At 31.0% G+C, this 19488-nt stretch overlaps 1 protein-coding gene and 1 long non-coding RNA gene across 5 annotated transcripts in view; one reads left to right on the plus strand and one right to left on the minus strand.

Annotated features, from left to right (window-relative positions):
- Positions 1–19488, minus strand: part of DIP2 (disco-interacting protein 2) — a 40409-nt gene that overhangs the window by 12092 nt on the left and 8829 nt on the right. For 2 of the 4 annotated variants that reach the window (XM_086914879.1, XM_086914872.1), the window contains exons 3-6: positions 18468–18539; positions 6514–6651; positions 2053–2247; positions 488–980 (exon numbers count right to left, since the gene is read on the minus strand). In XM_086914879.1, coding sequence (XP_086771005.1) covers positions 488–980; positions 2053–2247; positions 6514–6651; positions 18468–18539 — 898 coding nt within the window. Of the gene's footprint in view, positions 1–487; positions 981–2052; positions 2248–6513; positions 6652–13883; positions 14100–18467; positions 18540–19488 lie in introns of all 4 variants that reach the window. The other 2 variants (XM_086914890.1, XM_086914884.1) reach the window with 2 other exon arrangements.
- LOC147658579 (uncharacterized) lies at positions 971–3059 on the plus strand. The gene is made up of 2 exons (XR_015294370.1): positions 971–1182; positions 1840–3059. It is a non-coding gene; the product is annotated as an uncharacterized LOC147658579 (long non-coding RNA).

The raw sequence follows: 19488 nt of genomic DNA on the forward strand, positions 1-19488 counted from the left end.
AGAATATATAACAAATTTATTCAATTTAAATATATAATTTTCCCTTTATTTAAAAAATAATTTAAATCTATCCTATTTAGTCAGATTAAAACATATAAGATAAAAATTAGAATAGAAATTTGAATTTCTGCAACAAAATATTTTATCCTTGATATGCGGCGGAAGAGCATTGTCATCGTGCTCAGCTCAATGACTTTCTCTCATTCTATCTCTTCACTACTTTTGTAAACATACATATAGTCTACACTCGACTCAAAGTATTGAATAACGAGGGCGAAAAGATAAGTCATTGCAATTTTTTTCTATTTAAATCGACGATGAAATTTACAAATGTTATAAAATGTTATATAATATAAACGGAGTGATGGATAAAAATTCAATAGATTGCCGCTAAAATTTCGTATATATTAAATTGCTTGTTCCGCTCTACCTAAAAATAAAAAAGGAAGAAAGTTGAAAAGTGCAATCGACTCGCCCGGTTGCTTACCTCTGTATGGCGACCTCGAGTGACCTCGGCAGGCCCGCAGCGACCGATACTGGTTCACCGACCGCGGAGGTCATAGAACCGCCCTCGGGTTTCGGGGCGTTCGGATCTTTGGGATTGGCCGCGATCTCGAGCTCGATGTCATCGTCCTCGTAGAATTCGGGCAAGGGGCGACGTTTCGGTCGTTTCAATGTATTGAGCAATTGTTGAATTTTCGCTGATACCTTCCAACGCCCGGTAGTCCCGGTGTTGTTCTGATCCTCGACAACATGGTAACGATTGACACGGTCGGCGCCCGGTCGCCTGGCCGACTGTTGCGCGGCCGCTGTGTTGCTTGTGTGTGTCACGTCCGGGGGCTGGATGTTACAGTACGCATGGGGCGTGTATTCCGCGATGTCGGTAATGTCCGCACCAGGAGGTCTCCTGGCCGGTGGTCTCGGAGGCGGAGGCGTGTCTCGCGCCGAACCGGTGCTGCTGGTATCCGACAGTCCTGTGCCTAAAATTCCCCCATTAGTCACCTCTCTTTAGTGTCTATTTCTCCGACGATGCTAAACAAGCTAAAAAATCGATATTTTATGTCCGCAAAAGCGATCTACGGTGTAATTGTAAAAAATTCTTCATCAGTGGGAAAGAGTCTTCTCAACACATCGCGAAGCGCGACATGCGAGCAATGTAATCCGATCCGAGATCAAATATCGGTGAGACAATACTAGACTGTAAATTTATTTCATTTTATAATCTTTTTAAAGTAAAATTTTCAATAATGTATTCTTTTTTTGATCGAGATTTCTCTGATCGAAACGAGATCAAACACGATGTATTTATATATTTAATAAGTAATTTTAATTTTAAGCAAAGAAATCTGAAAATACGTTGATCACTTTCGTCGATTTCAATGATCTTGAAATATATATATAGTAAAGCACAATATTTTGAATAACTTTTGCTTATACATATGTATTAATTATTATTTGGCTAAATTTCTGAGATTATGTGTAAAAATATATTTTAAATTATAATTGTTTAATAATGTGCATTTAATGAAGCAAAGTTAGGTTATATCAAGTTATATCTTAATTTCCAAGTACCGTAAGATTATATGTTATTGCCAGTCCAATAACAGTATGTATCTATTAGAAGAAGCAGAAATACATATGTACTACAAAATTTTTTTACACAACTTAAAATTTAAAACCGAACAATGAATATGTAACGTATTGGTACTGTTTTACCGATACTGTTTTCTTTCGATCCACCTTTTTATCTCTTTAATCGTTCTTTCGATCGAGGCATTTTAGAAAGAAGAATAAATATCTTTGTTGGATTGCAAAGTTTCGTTTTCCAATCTTTTGCAGTTATTCAACATTCATCGTATATAACAAATCTGTTATCGCGATATTCACGACACCAGATTTGCATCAAGTACACGAATCCAAACAGCTTTTCCATTCAATCGAAAAGTCGTATAACCAGTTCCATCATTTGCCGAATGCAAATAGATAAACGATTTAGCTAGCCGAACAAATATGTATAGTCGCAAAGTAATCGAAAGATTGAAGGACATATACCCGTTGGACCACCAGCACCAGGACTTTCTTCGGTAACAACGCTATCTTCATCGCTACTCGATTCTCCACTATCGCGGCGCTCTCTGTCGGGACTTCTAGCCATCACGGAGGTTCTCTTTGACGGCATCGGTAAAGATGGTTTCGGACGACCCTGCATTGCTGCCAAAGCTTGTTGCACCGCCTCCTGGCGCACCTCTGTGTATTTCAGAGTCGAATAATCAAATCGATCACAGTTTTTCGTAAATATATTATAATCATTATTAGCTAATGGAGAAAAGACACGCGAAAAAATCTTGCTACGTTCAAAAAATCTTGATCTACGTCGTATGCGGCAAAGCTTTCAACGCAATGTTTACTGTTTCAATTCTCTTGGCAAGTATTTTTTCCTTGGTATAGATACTTCATTTATTTCAAAGCGTATAAAAGTGAAGCTTGTTTCACGAGGAAAGAATCCGGAAAATTTGAAGATTCATACATAAGAGAATTTCCTCTAAGTAATTCATCAAATTTACAATTTTTCAAGAAATCACCGTATCGAATTATCTTATTTCCACCGGTACACGCGTGTGCACTCTCACGTGCAACAGAGTAACTGCTCTACGTAACAAACTGCGTCCCGATGTTGTACGATGTCGTAATAACGATAGAAATATACTTAGACCGGAAATGCAACGACTCGCTGACCGAATCCACTAAACTTTTATTACGCTTCGCTCTACATTCGATCAATCTTAAATATCGTTTGGCATTCTCTCTCGAGTATCGTTTCCGATTTGACATATCTCTTGTATAAACACAAGTGCATAGATACGAGACATGTTAATTTTTAGATTTAATAATTCATTTTTAATCTACTTAATTTACTGGTATTAAAATTTAATAAATTTAAATGCAAAAGACAATAAATCAAATATTATATAAAAATTTTTCGATTTCACGAGATTTTTGTATTAAAAATGATATTTAGAAATATCATAGATATCAAAATAAAATACGTCCGAATCAAACAGATATTTTTTGATTAATTTTCCTCTAAACTTGATTCCCCGAACGTATTTACGTATAACCGCGTTCAGACATTCTCCGATGGGCTTATCGCCTGCGCTCCACACTCATCCTCATCGAGCAGTAACGGTGCACCAGCTGTGAGATTGCCTGTGTGCCGGTCAAGCTTCGCTCTGCCTCTGTACAAATGAAGTTCCTATACGGACTTTTACGCACGGAGAACCGTTCGGTTTTCGTTCCGTACCGACGAACAGCACCAATGTAACAGTATCAACCCGCGAGCGATCAAGAAAGCTCTTTCGACTCTAATGCCTTTGATCCATGCCTGGTGTAGATACATACTTGCTACGTTAAGCAGATTTTTTTTTTCATCGATGAGTAAAATAAAAGAGACGTACTTCAAGAATTTTGTTTATAGGAAAAGTATAAGAAAGTAAGAAAAAATTGAAATTTTAATAATTTCTGTGTAATATATTTTCTAAAACTCGATGTTAAAATCAACCGAAATATTTTTTTCTTGAAATTTAGAATTTAGAATTTTGTTGTTTATTTTAAAAATTTCAGATTAAATGGATAAAGTATTAATTTTGCCATCAATTTTATACATTCTAATGTCTTTTGACAATTAATTGCAAAATTTTCTAAAAAAAAAAAAAAAAGATTAGATTGAAATAAATATATTACAACAATAAATAAATATCTCAAATTATGAATCTTTATATCTTTTCTGTAAAAATTTGTAAAATACATCTCTTTTTTCTGCTCATCTATAAGAATATTCCCTTATATTGTCCAATAAGTTCGTCAGTTTTTCTTAGAAACAATTAAAGTTAAAATAATAAATGATTTAAATATAATATAATATAAAAAATGAAATTTTGAAATGATATGTATATATATAAACTTATATTAATATCAAAAAACAATATTTTGTTTAATTTTTTATTAAATAAATTTTACATTTTTAAATAATACATTGAATTTAAGTAATGAATGTAAAATATATTAAACATTGAATATTAATAGTTATAGTTCTTTAGTTAATTGTCAATAATTGATTATTTTCAATTTCATGAAAGTAATATCTATATCAAATATTTCATTTCATATATAACAAAAAAGATAATTATTTCAAGTTCATATTGTAAAATATTAAATTGAAATATTTGTTAATCATTAATGAAATCTATGTGCGCACGAACTTATTAGATAGTAATTAATTAATCATCAACATTGCTCAAAGAATATTTGCAAAAAAAAAAAAAAAAGAAGAAGAAGAATTATATCTACAGATTATAATCATAATTATAAGATTCTAAAGAATAGACCAATTCCATCGTATCTAATAATTACAAGTTGAACGATTTGCTTAAAAGTAATTGCACGCATACGCGTTTAAACGCAGGAAATGCTTTATCAGAGTTGAGACCACTCGCACCAAAAGCACATTCCTCGTAAAGCATGTTTTTGTACCGAGTTATAATCGAGCTTAATGCAATACGATCAATTCAAATTCAAATTACGATTTTCAAGCGTGTCATAGCGAATTCTAATCTATTAAGTTTCTATAAATACATTAAATTACGACTACTATTTAATAAAACCTAATTGATACATGACGTATCCTCGATCAATAATACGATTTACAATTTGCCTTGATAAAAAATAAAAGAAGTCAATTTTTATACGAAAGTGTTAGTATTTGTTCGTTATATGCTCAGTCGTTTCTTGCGCATCCCCACCACTGAAAAAACTCACTCTTGTGACGATCCTATGAAGCACGTAAATTCACACGAATACATCGTAAACTTCTTCAAATGTGTGAACTCTTTTTCTTTAAATGTGTTTTCATCTTTTGCTAACTGTCATTCTCTACGATCGTCGTTGAAAATAAAGATAAGATCAGACTCGAGTTTCAAGTTCTTTACATATATATATATAAGCTCAGGGCAATCCTTAATTACGAGCTTATAACGAATAAATATTGTAAATGAAAAATGTTTCGTATCATTGCGGTATACGATGGTTGGTGAAAATGGCAGAGCAGGATTTTATTGATCGAGAATCTGTCGCTTCTAGTTTCTATGGTTGCTGGATTAACCCTTGCGACGACGGCCTCGTTGTTAATTCCTCCATAAAATTTGAATATCCTCAAGTGATTACTCGCGACAGAGTTGCTCCACTGCGCGGAATACTTAAAGACAACTCCCGTATATTCGTGCAAAACGACATAAAGGAAGAAGGCGTTATCTCAGAAAAAAAAAAAAATAAAATCAATTGCCTTCTTGAATTTTAATCATTTTATAGGGATATAAAAAACGTCGACAAAAAAGAACAAAAAGAAACATTTAGAAGACTAATACAAAGAAGGAAAGAAAGAAACGAAGAAGCAATAAACGAGGTAAAGCCAATTTGCAAGAATAACAAGAACAAGAATTGAATGAAACTGTTTACTTTTATAAACAAAAGTTGTTTACTGTATTTATTATTTTTAAATTATTTATTTTCTGTTTTTTTTAAATTTAATTTTAAAATATTTAAATAAAATATTAATTCTGTTATAAAAATTCAGAAAAAAAAACAAATTGTGATTTTAATATAATTGTTTCATTTTCTTAACAATGAAAATATTGTATAAAAAAAAAGTAACTACATAAATATTTTATAACTGCAATATTTCTATTATTGGAAAGAACAATTCTGTTCGATATATGAAGGAGCTCTATACACAAACCATGTAATCTAATTACAACAATATTAATGCAATGATAAAACTTTTTTTTTTTAATGTTATTTGAATCAACGTTGAATTAAAGTCGCTCTAATTAAAATAAGATCAAATATAACAAAATTTATATTCCTTTTTCCCTATAAAATATAATCTAAATCATATTGTGTATAATCTTATTTTAATTTAGAGAAATCTTACAAATATAATTTTATTTAAAAAAGACGAAGATTAAAAAAATTATTGTTACATTAATAAGAAATGATAATCAATTAGATAAATTCAATTTAATTCCGCATCTTTTATAGTTATAATATATTTACTGTAATTACAATACGCTTAAAAATTTATTACAATTTAATTTATACCTCACAACAAATCTGCTTATTATAATTTTAATTTTTTTAAACAGAATGAGTATTTCTATTTATCTAGAATTTTTTTCCTTTATGTAAAATTGTATGAATTATATCTCATTCCACAATGATTTTCTTTAAAAGTGAAAGATAATAATCGAAGAATTACCGTTATTCAAAGTGATAAATTTTAACAGTTTCACTCGATCCTCGGCATCGAGTGTTCGCGGCTTCGAATAAATAAACGGTTAATGCATACAGAACCGCCGTCGTCCGAGGGTTAAAGACCCGTTAACGTCTTTTTTTTCTTTTTTTTTTTTTTTTTTCGTCTTTTCCGAAACCATTTTAATCATCCAGCTGTGATGTACTCACCGGAATGATAGCGGCTCTCATTGCGCGTGAGTCTGCGATTGCCGCGTCTCGCAGCCGCCGAGTTCGAATTCCCGGTGTTTCCGGTGGAGCCGCCAGATCCCGGGGGACTGGCGATTCCTCCAGGTACTAGCCGGCCTCCTGCATGCAACACAACAACAACAACGCCACATAGACAAAAAAAGAAGGGTTCTCTATCGGGTCTCGTTGTGCCTCTTCTCTACCTCTGAACAACCCAAAGAAAGGACATTTTACCACTGTTTTTATTATCACTTTCTCGGGCTGGTGTTGTGTAATTGGATACGGTACGAATAGTACGAGACGGATGGACAGTTTACTTCGTTTAACCTTTTAGAGATTGTCATAATGATATTGTTCCAAAGTAAAAATAACTTTGTGGAAAATTTTTTTTCAGAATAAATTTAACAAACATTATAGAGTTTTTATTTAATTTATATTGTATTTATTATTAAGAAAAAATTTGTTTCAAGAGTATAATTTGAAATGTAAAAAATTAAAATAATTTTGCAAAAACAAAGTTTGAAACATAATAGAAAAAATGAAGTACATTTAGATATATTTAAAATATTGAAATATTTTATAACTTTTTAAACAATAAAATATATTATTTAAAATTATTTCAAATATCGATATTATCTATATTTTCAAATATTAATATTGAAATAATTGATATTCGAAATAAATACATACATAAGTCTACGAGTAAATTATGCTTTCTCTAATTAATTTTTGTTCTGAAAAAAATATTAAAGTTATTTTCATTAAATAATTATAGGACTAATATTACAACATATTAAATATGGAAGATTATAAATTTTTATCCAAGTTTGAAGTACACATTGTATATAATATTCTTGATAAAATCAAATGCAAATTTTTTGAAGATTTATTTACTAAATTAATTTTTTGTTATAAATGGTTATAAATTTGACTGAAAAATGTTTAAAAATAATACTCGAATATCTTTGTTACTTAAGTCAATGATAAAAAAAGTATATATTTTTTTTCTATTTATTCATATTCCTTTTAGAGAAACTGACTTATCGATTGAGCTATATCTTAATTTCTTATTTCAATTTGAAATATTTTTTCGAATGAAATTTATTTATTAAATATATAGTCTACGTATCAAAAATTTAATCTTTCCTCCATTCGCCTCGATATTATTCAATTTCCCCTGTAAACTGGATGTGTGTTTTTAAAGAACGGATTGGAAAAGGAGATTGAAGAGAATCGTTCATTCGGACAAGGGTTTAAACGGCGCCATCGACGATCGGTCGTTCCACCTTTGGAAGCTGCGACGACGATTTCACTTTTATCGATTGTTCGCAATCCTGCAGTGGTGCAGGGAGGTCGGAAGAGGAGGTGGGCTGGTGTGACGCGATTTAATCTCGGCGACAGAACAACTTCCACGTAACTTGAACTCTACCAGCTTTCAAAGACGTTTGGAATGCAACGCGATTCCTCTGGTGGTAATGCAACTAACCACCAGACCAACATCTTTTACGCTTTTATTACCGACAAAAATGCCGCGTCTTTCATTTCATCTTACTTCTATGAATTTTTAATAACAAATGTTTCTAATAATCTAATGATCCGGTTGATGGTAAATTGTTGTACAATTTCAAATACATACTTCTGTATGTATGTATCAATTTTCAATAAATTAATAAAACAATGCTTATCAAATTCTATAGTTTTATAAAGATTTTTTTCTCTCGACAAAAATCATTGAAAAATCGTTTAAGCAGATAAAATAAAATAAATAGAAATTATTATTATTATCATTATTATTATTATTATTATTACTATATTACATAAGTAACAATTTACGGATTTTGAGAATGTTACAATATAGATAATATATAATTTATCTTAATACTTAATACGTAAATATTGTATATCCATATTTATTGAATGAAATTTGAATTTTTATATGCAATAAAAATAATAAATCTTTATGTTATATATAAAAAATCAAAGTTAAAAAAAATATTTTTATCGTATGTCTCCGAATCCATTATTTTAATTGCATAACTGTTGATGTCCATACACATTGCTTAAGTTTATTATTATTATTTAATTTATATTACATTACACTACCTTTCATTTATTCAATTTATAGCATTTTTAAACTAAATAATTACTACTTATTTATTCGTATTATTTTAATTGAAAATATTTTCAATTATTATTTATTTTATTCTTCCTCATATAATATCATTCAAAATAGTGTATCTTTCTTTACTTCGTTAAATATATGTCTATATTAATAATTCCAAATATTATCATATATTAATTTTTACGTAGCATATAATTTTATAAATTCTAATTAATCTAAGATATTTAATTAAATTAAATTAATATTAATAAATTGAATTAATTAAATTCAAGTTATAATTTCATTATATAGAATAAAAAATATAGAATTTAAAATGTTTATTTACTTATGAAATACCTTTGTCTTTAAATCTATTTATTATCTCGAAAACACTAAAAATGGATATACAATATTTGTATAATGTAATAAATCATATATTAAATTAATAAAAAGCAATAAGAAATTTAAAACGATAAAATATCGAGCCATTTATTTGTTTAATGAATATTTTATTATCATTTTATTATCATCCTCCGGATAAACAACTAGACACTTCGTTTTTTCGTCTCTTTCATAGAGAAAACTTTCATTATTCGCAATGATCCCATAGAAGTGGCTGCACGTGTCGCAGCAACTTGCGAGTCGCGAAAGATTTAACGATCAGCAACTTTCCTCCACAATTGTCTAAAAATTCCTGAATTATAGTGCATTTTGAAGACTGGTCAGAATTATTATTAAATTAAAAAAAAAAAAAAAAGAAACAATAGAAAAAAGTAAAAGAATAGAAAAAATAAGGAACACATAACGAATATCTCTCGTAAGCCATCTTTGGAAACGTTATTACATACATATCATTAAAAAATTTGTAATATTTTTACATTTTTTGATAACATTTAATGAGTATAAAGTTTGAAAATAACAATTTAACTTTATGAATCCATAGAATTAAAAGTTATGCGTATATAAAATTGAGTTATTATTACTTCGACCGCCATTACGATTTTATTCACAGTCTGTCCAATGAAAAGAGTTCTCACGATGACGTCACGTATCTTAAGTATATATATATATATATATATATATAAAATACGATACGTTATGGACATCTGAAAAATTTTTCTTTTTGTTGTCTAAATTTAGTATTTGGATTATCTTTGAATCTATATAAAGGGACAAGCTTTGCTGGTAAAAATAATAATATGAATAAGACATATGTAATGTACTAAATTACATATGCGATCATCTCTTCTCATTAGACAGGCTATAGATTTAATTACCACGATAAATTAAATTACAATAAGTATTTTATAATTGCAAAAGATTCTTTTCCACTATTGCATAATTTTCATAAAATACCATAATTCTTTTAAAAAGTATAAATCCCCAAGATTGTAGTATCCTTAATCATACAACCTGAAATACAAATCCAATTTATTTTTTCTAACAAGAACATCTCAAAGAAAATAATAAAAATTTTCAATTTCCTCTTCCTAACGATAAATAGAATTTTATTTTAATTAATAATACCAATCTATTCCCAATATTTTGCAATTATAAAATACTCATACCATAAAATCCATAAGATATCAATCCGTAATTTTTTTCGCAGGCTTTGCACAACTTTTTCATCTCCATTTATTCTCAAAATTGTTATTTCTCTGGAAACTTCATTTTAATCGTTATCAAAATATCCAAAAATACCCAACAAATTTTTCCTCCTCGGAGAGAAATAAATTTCAATTTTATCATCGTCCATCTCGTCGAGCAAATATGAGGAAATACCGAGGTTCACGATCGTGGTACGGCCGGATTCTCGAACCACACGAGTCGACTAATAGCCGATACGGAAAAATCTAGATGTTGCGGCCAGATCCGCGAGTGTGTCGAGTCGCAAGAATGCCGATGGATGGCTGGCTGGCTGCGATCTCGAGTCACCCGTAAGGTGGAACAACCGGTCCCGGCTAAGTCGAATTACAAAGGTATCTATAAGGTGTAAAAGCATCTCTGCGCGAATCGGTACGCACGAAGGGATTATACAAGCAAGCGAGCTACATTCAAGAAGAACATGATAACCTCTTCAAGCTCTATGCTCTATCGGTATCAATTACTTTTTACAATTGGACGAGTGAATAATTACTTTGGAAAACTGTTAATCCTGCCAATCGTGTGTCAATCGTGCAAAAGATAAATTCATTACGTTACATCTTACGTTGCATCAATGGATTAAACGGAAAATATTTTATTTTTTTCCTGCAGGATTAATTTTAATTAAATTGAAACGCATGAATTTACTTATCGACGATTCAAAGAAACTTTTTTTTTTTTTTTTTTTTTTGGTTTAATTTTTAACAATCTAATTGAACGAATACGATGTATATATTAATGGAAGGAGGGGGAGAATATTGTTTAAATTATGTTGAAAGAACAACTTGGTAAAATGTATAAAAATAGGATTAGCGTAATCGGCATAGAACATGAAGAGGTTGAATCACACGTGTATATATACTACTGATGAGAATGATTTACGGATTACTGAGATTATAATTACGGATGAATCGTGAACCGTGAAGTGATGATGGCTCGAGGAACGATTCGATTCCGCGATCCTCTACTACGATTCATTTCCAATATCGTAGGCGGAGATCGTGGCGGAATGAAATCGACGATGAAAAAAAGAAAAAAGAAAAAAAAAAAAAAGAGAGAAGGAAACAAAAAAGCAAACGTAAAACGATGAGAACAAAGTAACGAAATCGACTAACTTCTTCATTCGATCGATAAAAGCACAATTAAACTGTTACTGTACATTATATCTACGTGCGTGGAGATAAAGATCTAAATCGTGCACACTTATAACAGATCATCAACGATCGTGTTGTGTAGAACAACACAGATTCGCTGGAAATGGGTCTATGCTATGTATTTACACGTGTCGTTGCACGATACTAATCTCGTTAATTCGTTAAATTCTTTTATTGGACGTTAAGCATATACAAATTGGTTTGCATTTTCATTGATATGAGTATATTTCTTTCTTTTCACAAATGAAACTAAAAATAATGTAAAAGAAATATATATACTTATATCGTAATTGGAAGAATATTATCTTAATTCGCTGGATAATAATATATTTTGAAATAAAAAATAAAAATATTTATTTTAATTGTACGAGATATGACAAGAATTGAACTAGTTTCTAAGGCATATATTATTGAAAGAAAATCTATCGTTCTTCAATTCGATATAACCTAGTCGAAGTCGACATAACCTAAACTTTGACCAAAAAAACAGTTAATGTACATAGCTAATGGATAAGAACGAAAAAAAAGCATAATAGATCAAATAGAAGAATAAAAATTTCTATAATTTTCATTTTAATTTTCCTAAAAATAAAATATCAATGAATTGATGAGATTCTCATGATATATCTAATGCCTTTCCTTGTCAACTTCCGTATTTCTACAATAAGATAGAGCCACCTGTCGTGAAAAATACGACACAAATTTCCAGCATATTGAGAAACGGCCACTAAATATACTAAATATCACTAAACATACTAAATACTGTATATTATAAGATTAAATATTCAAAATAACATTTTAATCAATTCAAATTAAAAAATTATTTTTTATTTCTCATTTCTCTTTAAATATTTATTATCCAGGGTAACGTATGATATAAATTAACAAAATCACGAATGGCAAACGTCCATTAACAATGGAAAATTTCACGTATGTACAATCAATACCTCGTGAGATGATCTGACTTCCAATTAAATAGACACTTTTCTTCGATTCTGTTCATTTCGTGATAAATTGATCGGAAAATAAAGTTGGCATAACACGGTCAATTTAATCGTGCTAACGATTTTTTGTACGATCGCAATGAGCGTAAGGATTCACGGGAAATTTTTGCCAACGAATCGTCAAAGCGGAGCCAGTGCCGTGAAGTGCGAAGCCCGAGGGGCCCGCCGCTTAATTAAGACGAGGACCAACGGCATCGCAATTATCCAACGAGTGCTCGACAGCCTGTCAGCTATTCAGGGGTCCCTGTCTGATGCTTGCGTTCCTCATAAATTTTTTTCCCGTGTATAAAGACAACTCTTTGGAGAATATCGCGATTCTTGTACCTTGACGAGCCCTATTCTCTTCTCTCCTTTATAATTCCGCTTCACTCTTTGCAAATTTATATCAAAGAGTCCGTTTTACGAATAATCTAAAGGACAATGTTGCATTATAAAAAAAATAAATAAATAAATAAATAAAGCAAAATAATAAAACGAAGATTATAACCTTTATATGTTAAATCAAGTTCACAATGTTATGTCTCGAAAACAGAGATCGATCGATATTTTAATTGGAAGTCAGACTTTAATCTCTCGTTATTTATAATTGTTTCTTTTTTTTTTTTTTCTTTTATCGTAAATTTCCCGATTACACCAGAAAATTGGATCAAATGGAAACGTAAAAAAAAAAAAAAAAAAAAATATGATTATTATTAATTACTAATAAGGGAGAACGAATAAATAAACAAAGATGAAAAATTGGCGAGAAGAGAGAGAGAGAGAGAAAAAACTACATGAACAGTCAAAAATGCACACTGGTTTGGTGAATGTGTAAACAACATCGGATATGTCTAATGAAAATATAACGTTTCCTACCGAAACGAAAATCCACACATGACTAAGAATGTCGTATATCTCTAATGACTAAATGCTGGTCGGCGAAGTACATACTTAGGTAGATCCCGCATGAGCCGCAGAGCTAAACTCTAATTCTCTAGGCGTAATACGAGGTAAAGAATAGAAAAATTATATATATATATGTATATATAATACGTATATACGTATTATATATTAGTGTTTCCGATTTCTCGATATTTTCCACTTTTTGAGAAATCAAATTATATTTCTCGAGAATTTTTTTTTTTTCCACATCTAATTCATTCAAAAAATTGCCAAATGAAAGAAACGTTAACGTTAATCTGTAATAAATTTATTTCTTCAATGCAAAACGAAACATCACTTTTTTATTTTAAATTTTATATTCTTTTTCCTGTACAAGAAAATTTTGTAATTATAACAATAATTTGTTACAGTTTACAGAGAGAGTATTGGCTTAAATCGTATATAGGATGAATAATAATAAACAAACAACAATTTTCCTGGATTAAAATTTTGCCGAGAAATTCTCGAGAAGAAACACTAGTATATATATGTGTATTAAATTGAGTCGTGCAATTTGGTTCGCGCTACCTGAATGATAGCGCTTCTCGCTGTGAGTGACACGGCGCTGCGTGCGGCGTGCACGTGGCTGTGGTCGGCCACCGACACCGATACCGACCCCGACGCCGACGCCAACGCCGACGCCGACGCCCCCACCACCAACACCACCACCACCGCTTCCATAACCTGTTCTCTCGACCCCTCCGATACCGAGGACGCCGACACCTCCTCCATCCTTTCCAGCCCCTGTGTGCCACACACGTGCATATGCAAAAAAAAGCCACCCTCCAGACTCTTCTCTTCTCGTTCCGATTCTCAAACACGGATTCGAGGCAGGGGAGGGGGACTCGCCAGCTAGTTTCTCACTTCTCCGCACTCGTTCCCTCTAACCATCGGTTAGACGCGAACACTGTACACATTGTATAGTATGTATGTACAGTATGGAAAATGTATTCATAGAGTGTGATACGTTTAGTTTAAAAAGTCATAACTTCGATTGTGCAGGACGTTCGTATATTCATGGAAGGGTCGATTTCAAGAGGATAAAATAACTACGTACGAAAAGTTGATGTACAAGAAGTTGTTGAACGAAGCGTTAAGACTTTTTTATATTATATATTATAATGTAATAAGTTGTGATTACAAAAATTGTATTTACCAATCTAAATAAATATGTATCTATGTATCTACAAATTAATTGAATTAATTTTCTATATATTATATAATTGCCTTTCGAATAATATTAATATAAACAAAAATGATTATTTAAACTTGACTTTAAATTTGAACTTCATAATTCGAAAATTATGACGTTTTTTTTTTTTAAATTCCCCTATTTCGAACATTTCGATTTTGAATAAAAATATAATTTTTATTAGTTTCAATAATATTTTATAATACAGATTGTTGATTATATTTATGTAAGATATGTTTTTAAAAAACTTTTACAACTGGAAATTTTAATTCAAACTGTTTAAATCATTAAATTATTAAAAATAACGATACTACGATCAAAAATTTTTCATTTTTTTAAAAATCATATGACCATTTGAACACTGTTTATGGTTATGGTCACGGTTTGTTCGATTCTGATTCGACGACATTAGAATAGAGCTAATGCTTACGCGCAAGTCACGCTCCATGGAATTTAATAACGTTCGAGCGAACCGTGACAATATCGTAACCACCGGTGTAAATCGAGCTTGGATCGCGTTCGCTCCCGTGTATATACGATATCTTTTCTCTTTAATAGAATCACGCCCATCATTGCACTGAAGCGAGGAATTTCGATTATTTTCATCGATCTTTTCTTCGAAATTGTCACGTAGCACTAGAACATTCGAATTTTTGAAACTAACCTCTTCGATACGGTGCTAGTCAACTGCACAAAAATATAACCGAAATATTTTTTTTACATTATTTTATAAAGCATTAGTTTTATAATATCATGTATTATGAATATAATAAATAACTCATTTTTAATAAATAATAGAAATAATTACGAAAATCACAATTATATTGTGACAAATATATTATTGATATTAAGTCTATATGTGTACATCTAGTGACATCTAGTGGCTCTTGATTTAAGTTAATATTCACACTGAATAGGTTAATCAAGCATGATTTTACAAACTAGTTTAATGTACCGAAACCGATATTTTTTCAATTTTTCAATTATATCAGTTTAATTAAATTATAGTAATATATTTTATGAAAAATACACAAAAAAAAAACCATAAATTTTGACTCGATCATATTATCGGATGTTTATTCAAAAACGATTGTAACCGAAGTAAAGTAATGAATACAATGGCATGACAGGATAATTATTGGTTATACATAATATGTTCTTAGGCAGAAGTTATTTTTGATTCATGATTACGTATTCCTAATTCGTAAATTAGAAATAACAATAAATTATTGCTGAGAAGAGCGAATTATAACTTTTGGAAAATTATTTAATATCTATATAAATTTTTAGTTTTAAAACTTATTTTATTACTCACAATGTATATTTGTCGATTTTCTTTAATTGTATTATATTATATCATCAATAATTAATCATTTGAAATTGTCTTCATTCCATTTCAACTATTAGAAACGTCTCAAAAATAAATGACATTTACAAATTTTTCTTTTTTTTCTAATTCTTTGAAGCAAAAAATGAAAAAATATTAATTTTTATACATCTTTATATGTCAAATTTTCATTTTCATAAATTTTTCTTACTTGAAAAAAAAAAAAACTCGATTAAACTTTTTATAAATCAAAGATTTTATCTCTTTTTTTTTAAATATCAAATTACTCAGATTCAACTAACATTTATAATCTCATTATTTAAATCTCCATGAAATTCAAGTTTTTCTTTGCAAGATCCGAAATAAGATTCACTAGCTACTTAAGAAACTCGCATCGTCGAGTTTAGCATTATTTTTCATTATGTACCCTCCTCGACTATACAATGAAAAAGGGGCACGGTTCGAAGGTTCGCGAATGGGTTATAAGCAACAGCGTGTATCGTCGAGATTATAATCAAGTTAAAAGAAATATACAGCGGTATTGAGGATAACAAGTTTCCGCGTGGAGGAAAATGATTGGAAAACCACGGATCGAACGTGACTCGAACTACCGAGAAAATTGTCTTTGCTCGAGAGTCGCGTACGCGACAATAGCAGATGTACAGCGCGTATAACGAACGGATAACGCGGAAATGGCTCTTCCGCATGCAGGTACAGTTAAACAGTATGTACATTGCAACTGATTACAGCGGTTCGAGCGATTGCAGCTGTAGCCATGGACTGCTGTCGAAGGCGCGAGGGTAAACTCGTAGCCGGCTTAGCATTAAAACTATTAGAATATAAGTAAAAAATATATGATTATCGAATCGACCAAATGATCGATTTTTAATTTGTTAATTGTATTTCAAATTCGTTATGCAAAAATCTATTTTTACTGAATCAATCAAATAATTTTTTTAATTTCTTTGTGTTTGACGAATATATTCGTCATTTATATAAAATTTATTTCTCTAGAATACAACAAACAATCAGTTTTTAATCTGTTATTTGTTCAACGAGTTTCTGAAACTGAAATTCTATAATAATTTTATAAATATATTGATTCTGATAAATATGTATATATATATATATATACTTTATCATCATCTCTTAATGTTAATTATGTACGCAAATACATATTTCTAAAATAAAATTAGATACATCAATATCGTTAATAGATAAACTATTCTGCAAAAATGAAATAATAAAATAAATTTAAAAAAAATTTTCAATGATATCCGATTACTCGTATCAATATTAGTTTACATACTTCAACTACGTTATGTCAGAATGATTCCATTATTTAACAAAAATAAAAAAAGTTGAGAGACTCGCGTAGTAAATATATTCTTTAATTGCGAATGCACGTAGTATTATCGTAAAAGCGATAAGGTCGTTAAATTGGCGGGAAAATATTTGGCGCGAGTACGGAGACCCTGAGTGCTTGATAAGGGGAGTTGTGTAAGAGAGAAAAACCGGTAGAAGGTGACGGATGGAAAACGATGGCCGGAACGAAGAATAACGCTGTCATGTTCTCTCCGTTTCTTCTTTTATTCCCATTACGATTGCATGTGCCAGCATTGTGTGTGGAACGCAATGCCCGTGTCTCTTGAGAATCGGAACGTGATTAATATTACGAACGACTAGAGAGAATGAGAGACTGGTTGCGTCTGGATGTGGCGCAATAGACGTGCGCGAGATTATCGCGCATGCTAGCACGGACCACGAGGACGAGAAGCTCTCGTACTATATACAACACACGTAAGGCTATTTCGTGACGTTTCAAAATTAACCTCTGTGTGAGCAATAGAATAATATTTCTATACTTCACTTTGATAATTTTCTATATTTTTGATAAAATATCGCAAAATTATTGTTTGAATATTTTCGAAATCAATATTTCGCCATTTTATGATATTTGATCGGAAAAGTCAAATATTTATGAGAATATATATTTAGAATCCAAATTATGTATTTGATCTTATTTTACGAATGATAAAAGTTTCATTAAAAAAAAAAAAGAACAAAAATAAATAAATTTAGTTCCATTAATATTACCTCAATTCTGAATTTCTTTTACAGTTATGATTGCCCACACAAGAATTAAATCAAAGAGAAAACGGTCAATTCGTCACACTTTCTTTTTGAATGCTCGTTACTTTGCCGTGGATCATCAATGATTCTTTCTAAACATTATAATAGAGTCTCTTTGCAACTGTACATCGAACATATACAGAGATACTGTTTTAGTGTTTTTCATCGATGATTCATATGGCAAGAAGGCGAGAGACGAAGTCAAATGGTTGTCACTAGTAGAACAAGTCGATAAACGCGGTAGACGATAAATCACCGGTACTTGTCCGCGGTAAAAATAAAATGTCGGACTAGCGAAATAGCGCGTAAATCCCCCTAGTGGCGTAGAAAAGAATTATCGCTGTTACGATTTCATCATGAGCTTCTCGTTCACGCGTGCGCTGTTCGATAAGGATGAAATGATGATGAACATGATTCGTTCGCTAAGATTCCTTGCGAGCAAAAGAGAGGTCCGACTTACCCAGCTGCTTTGAGGCATACTGTTGTAATAGACGTGTCCGTTTCTTCTCATACCCCTTTTGCGTAATATCCCCTAGAACAGTTAAAATTACAATTAACGTACTGGGAAATGTTACAAATGTATCTATGAATATGTGTGATTCCAATTAATATATACTAAACGCATTTCAAATGGCAATCAATCGTTCGAAATAACGACATTCGATACGATTTACAATTAACATTATCATAACAAGATCAATCGAATGGAAACGATATGTTAAAAGAGGATCACTATGCGATTAATAATCGCGTATTCTCAAAAATAGATAAATAAAAGGATTGCACGTTGAATCGCACGCCTCGAACGAATGGCTAAATAAGAAAGATCAATTTCTCAATGCTCTTTTCCATCGAAACGATTTCTGCTATGACCGAAAAAGGATGTATTTCGATAGCTTCTGGCGCGATCTCGTTTCGGGGTAATTTCTTCGCAGCACAGAACCCATGGAATTTCGAGGACGATCGGTGAACCCAAGTCGTTACGTTTAAAGTGGTAGAAATTGCTTCGACAAAATTCTCAGGGAGACGAGTTGTAAACGGAGACACCTGGCTGCTGAAAGTCACCTCGCTAAATGTAAACCAATGAAATTTTCCGAGAAAAGGAATTCTCAAGGCGCCTCGGATACGCAAATTTACCAGACCTGTTCTAGAATAACATTCTTCGAGTCATGGGGTGCCTTTCCATGATGCAATGCTACTTAATATAATTAACCTATAGCAGGTTAATTACTCGCAATTAGGTAGCAAGTTTCTTTTTTTTTTTTTCCTTTAAACCTATTTTAATACCGGTATTCAAAAAAATTTAATGTACGATTCTTTAAATAAAACAAAAATAAAAAAAAACTGCATCTTAGACTCGTTTCTTAATTATTCACAATCACAGAAAACATCCCAGCTTTTTTAGCTACTGTATACTTGTTGTATTGTTCGTGTAAAGAGATTTTTAATTGTCAATAATAAAACAGAAAAGCACAATTTTT

Source organism: Apis florea, unplaced genomic scaffold (genome assembly GCF_048593485.1).
Source record: "Apis florea isolate Af1SG1 unplaced genomic scaffold, ASM4859348v1 contig_1914_pilon, whole genome shotgun sequence".
In the NCBI taxonomy this organism is placed as follows: domain Eukaryota; kingdom Metazoa; phylum Arthropoda; class Insecta; order Hymenoptera; family Apidae; genus Apis; species Apis florea.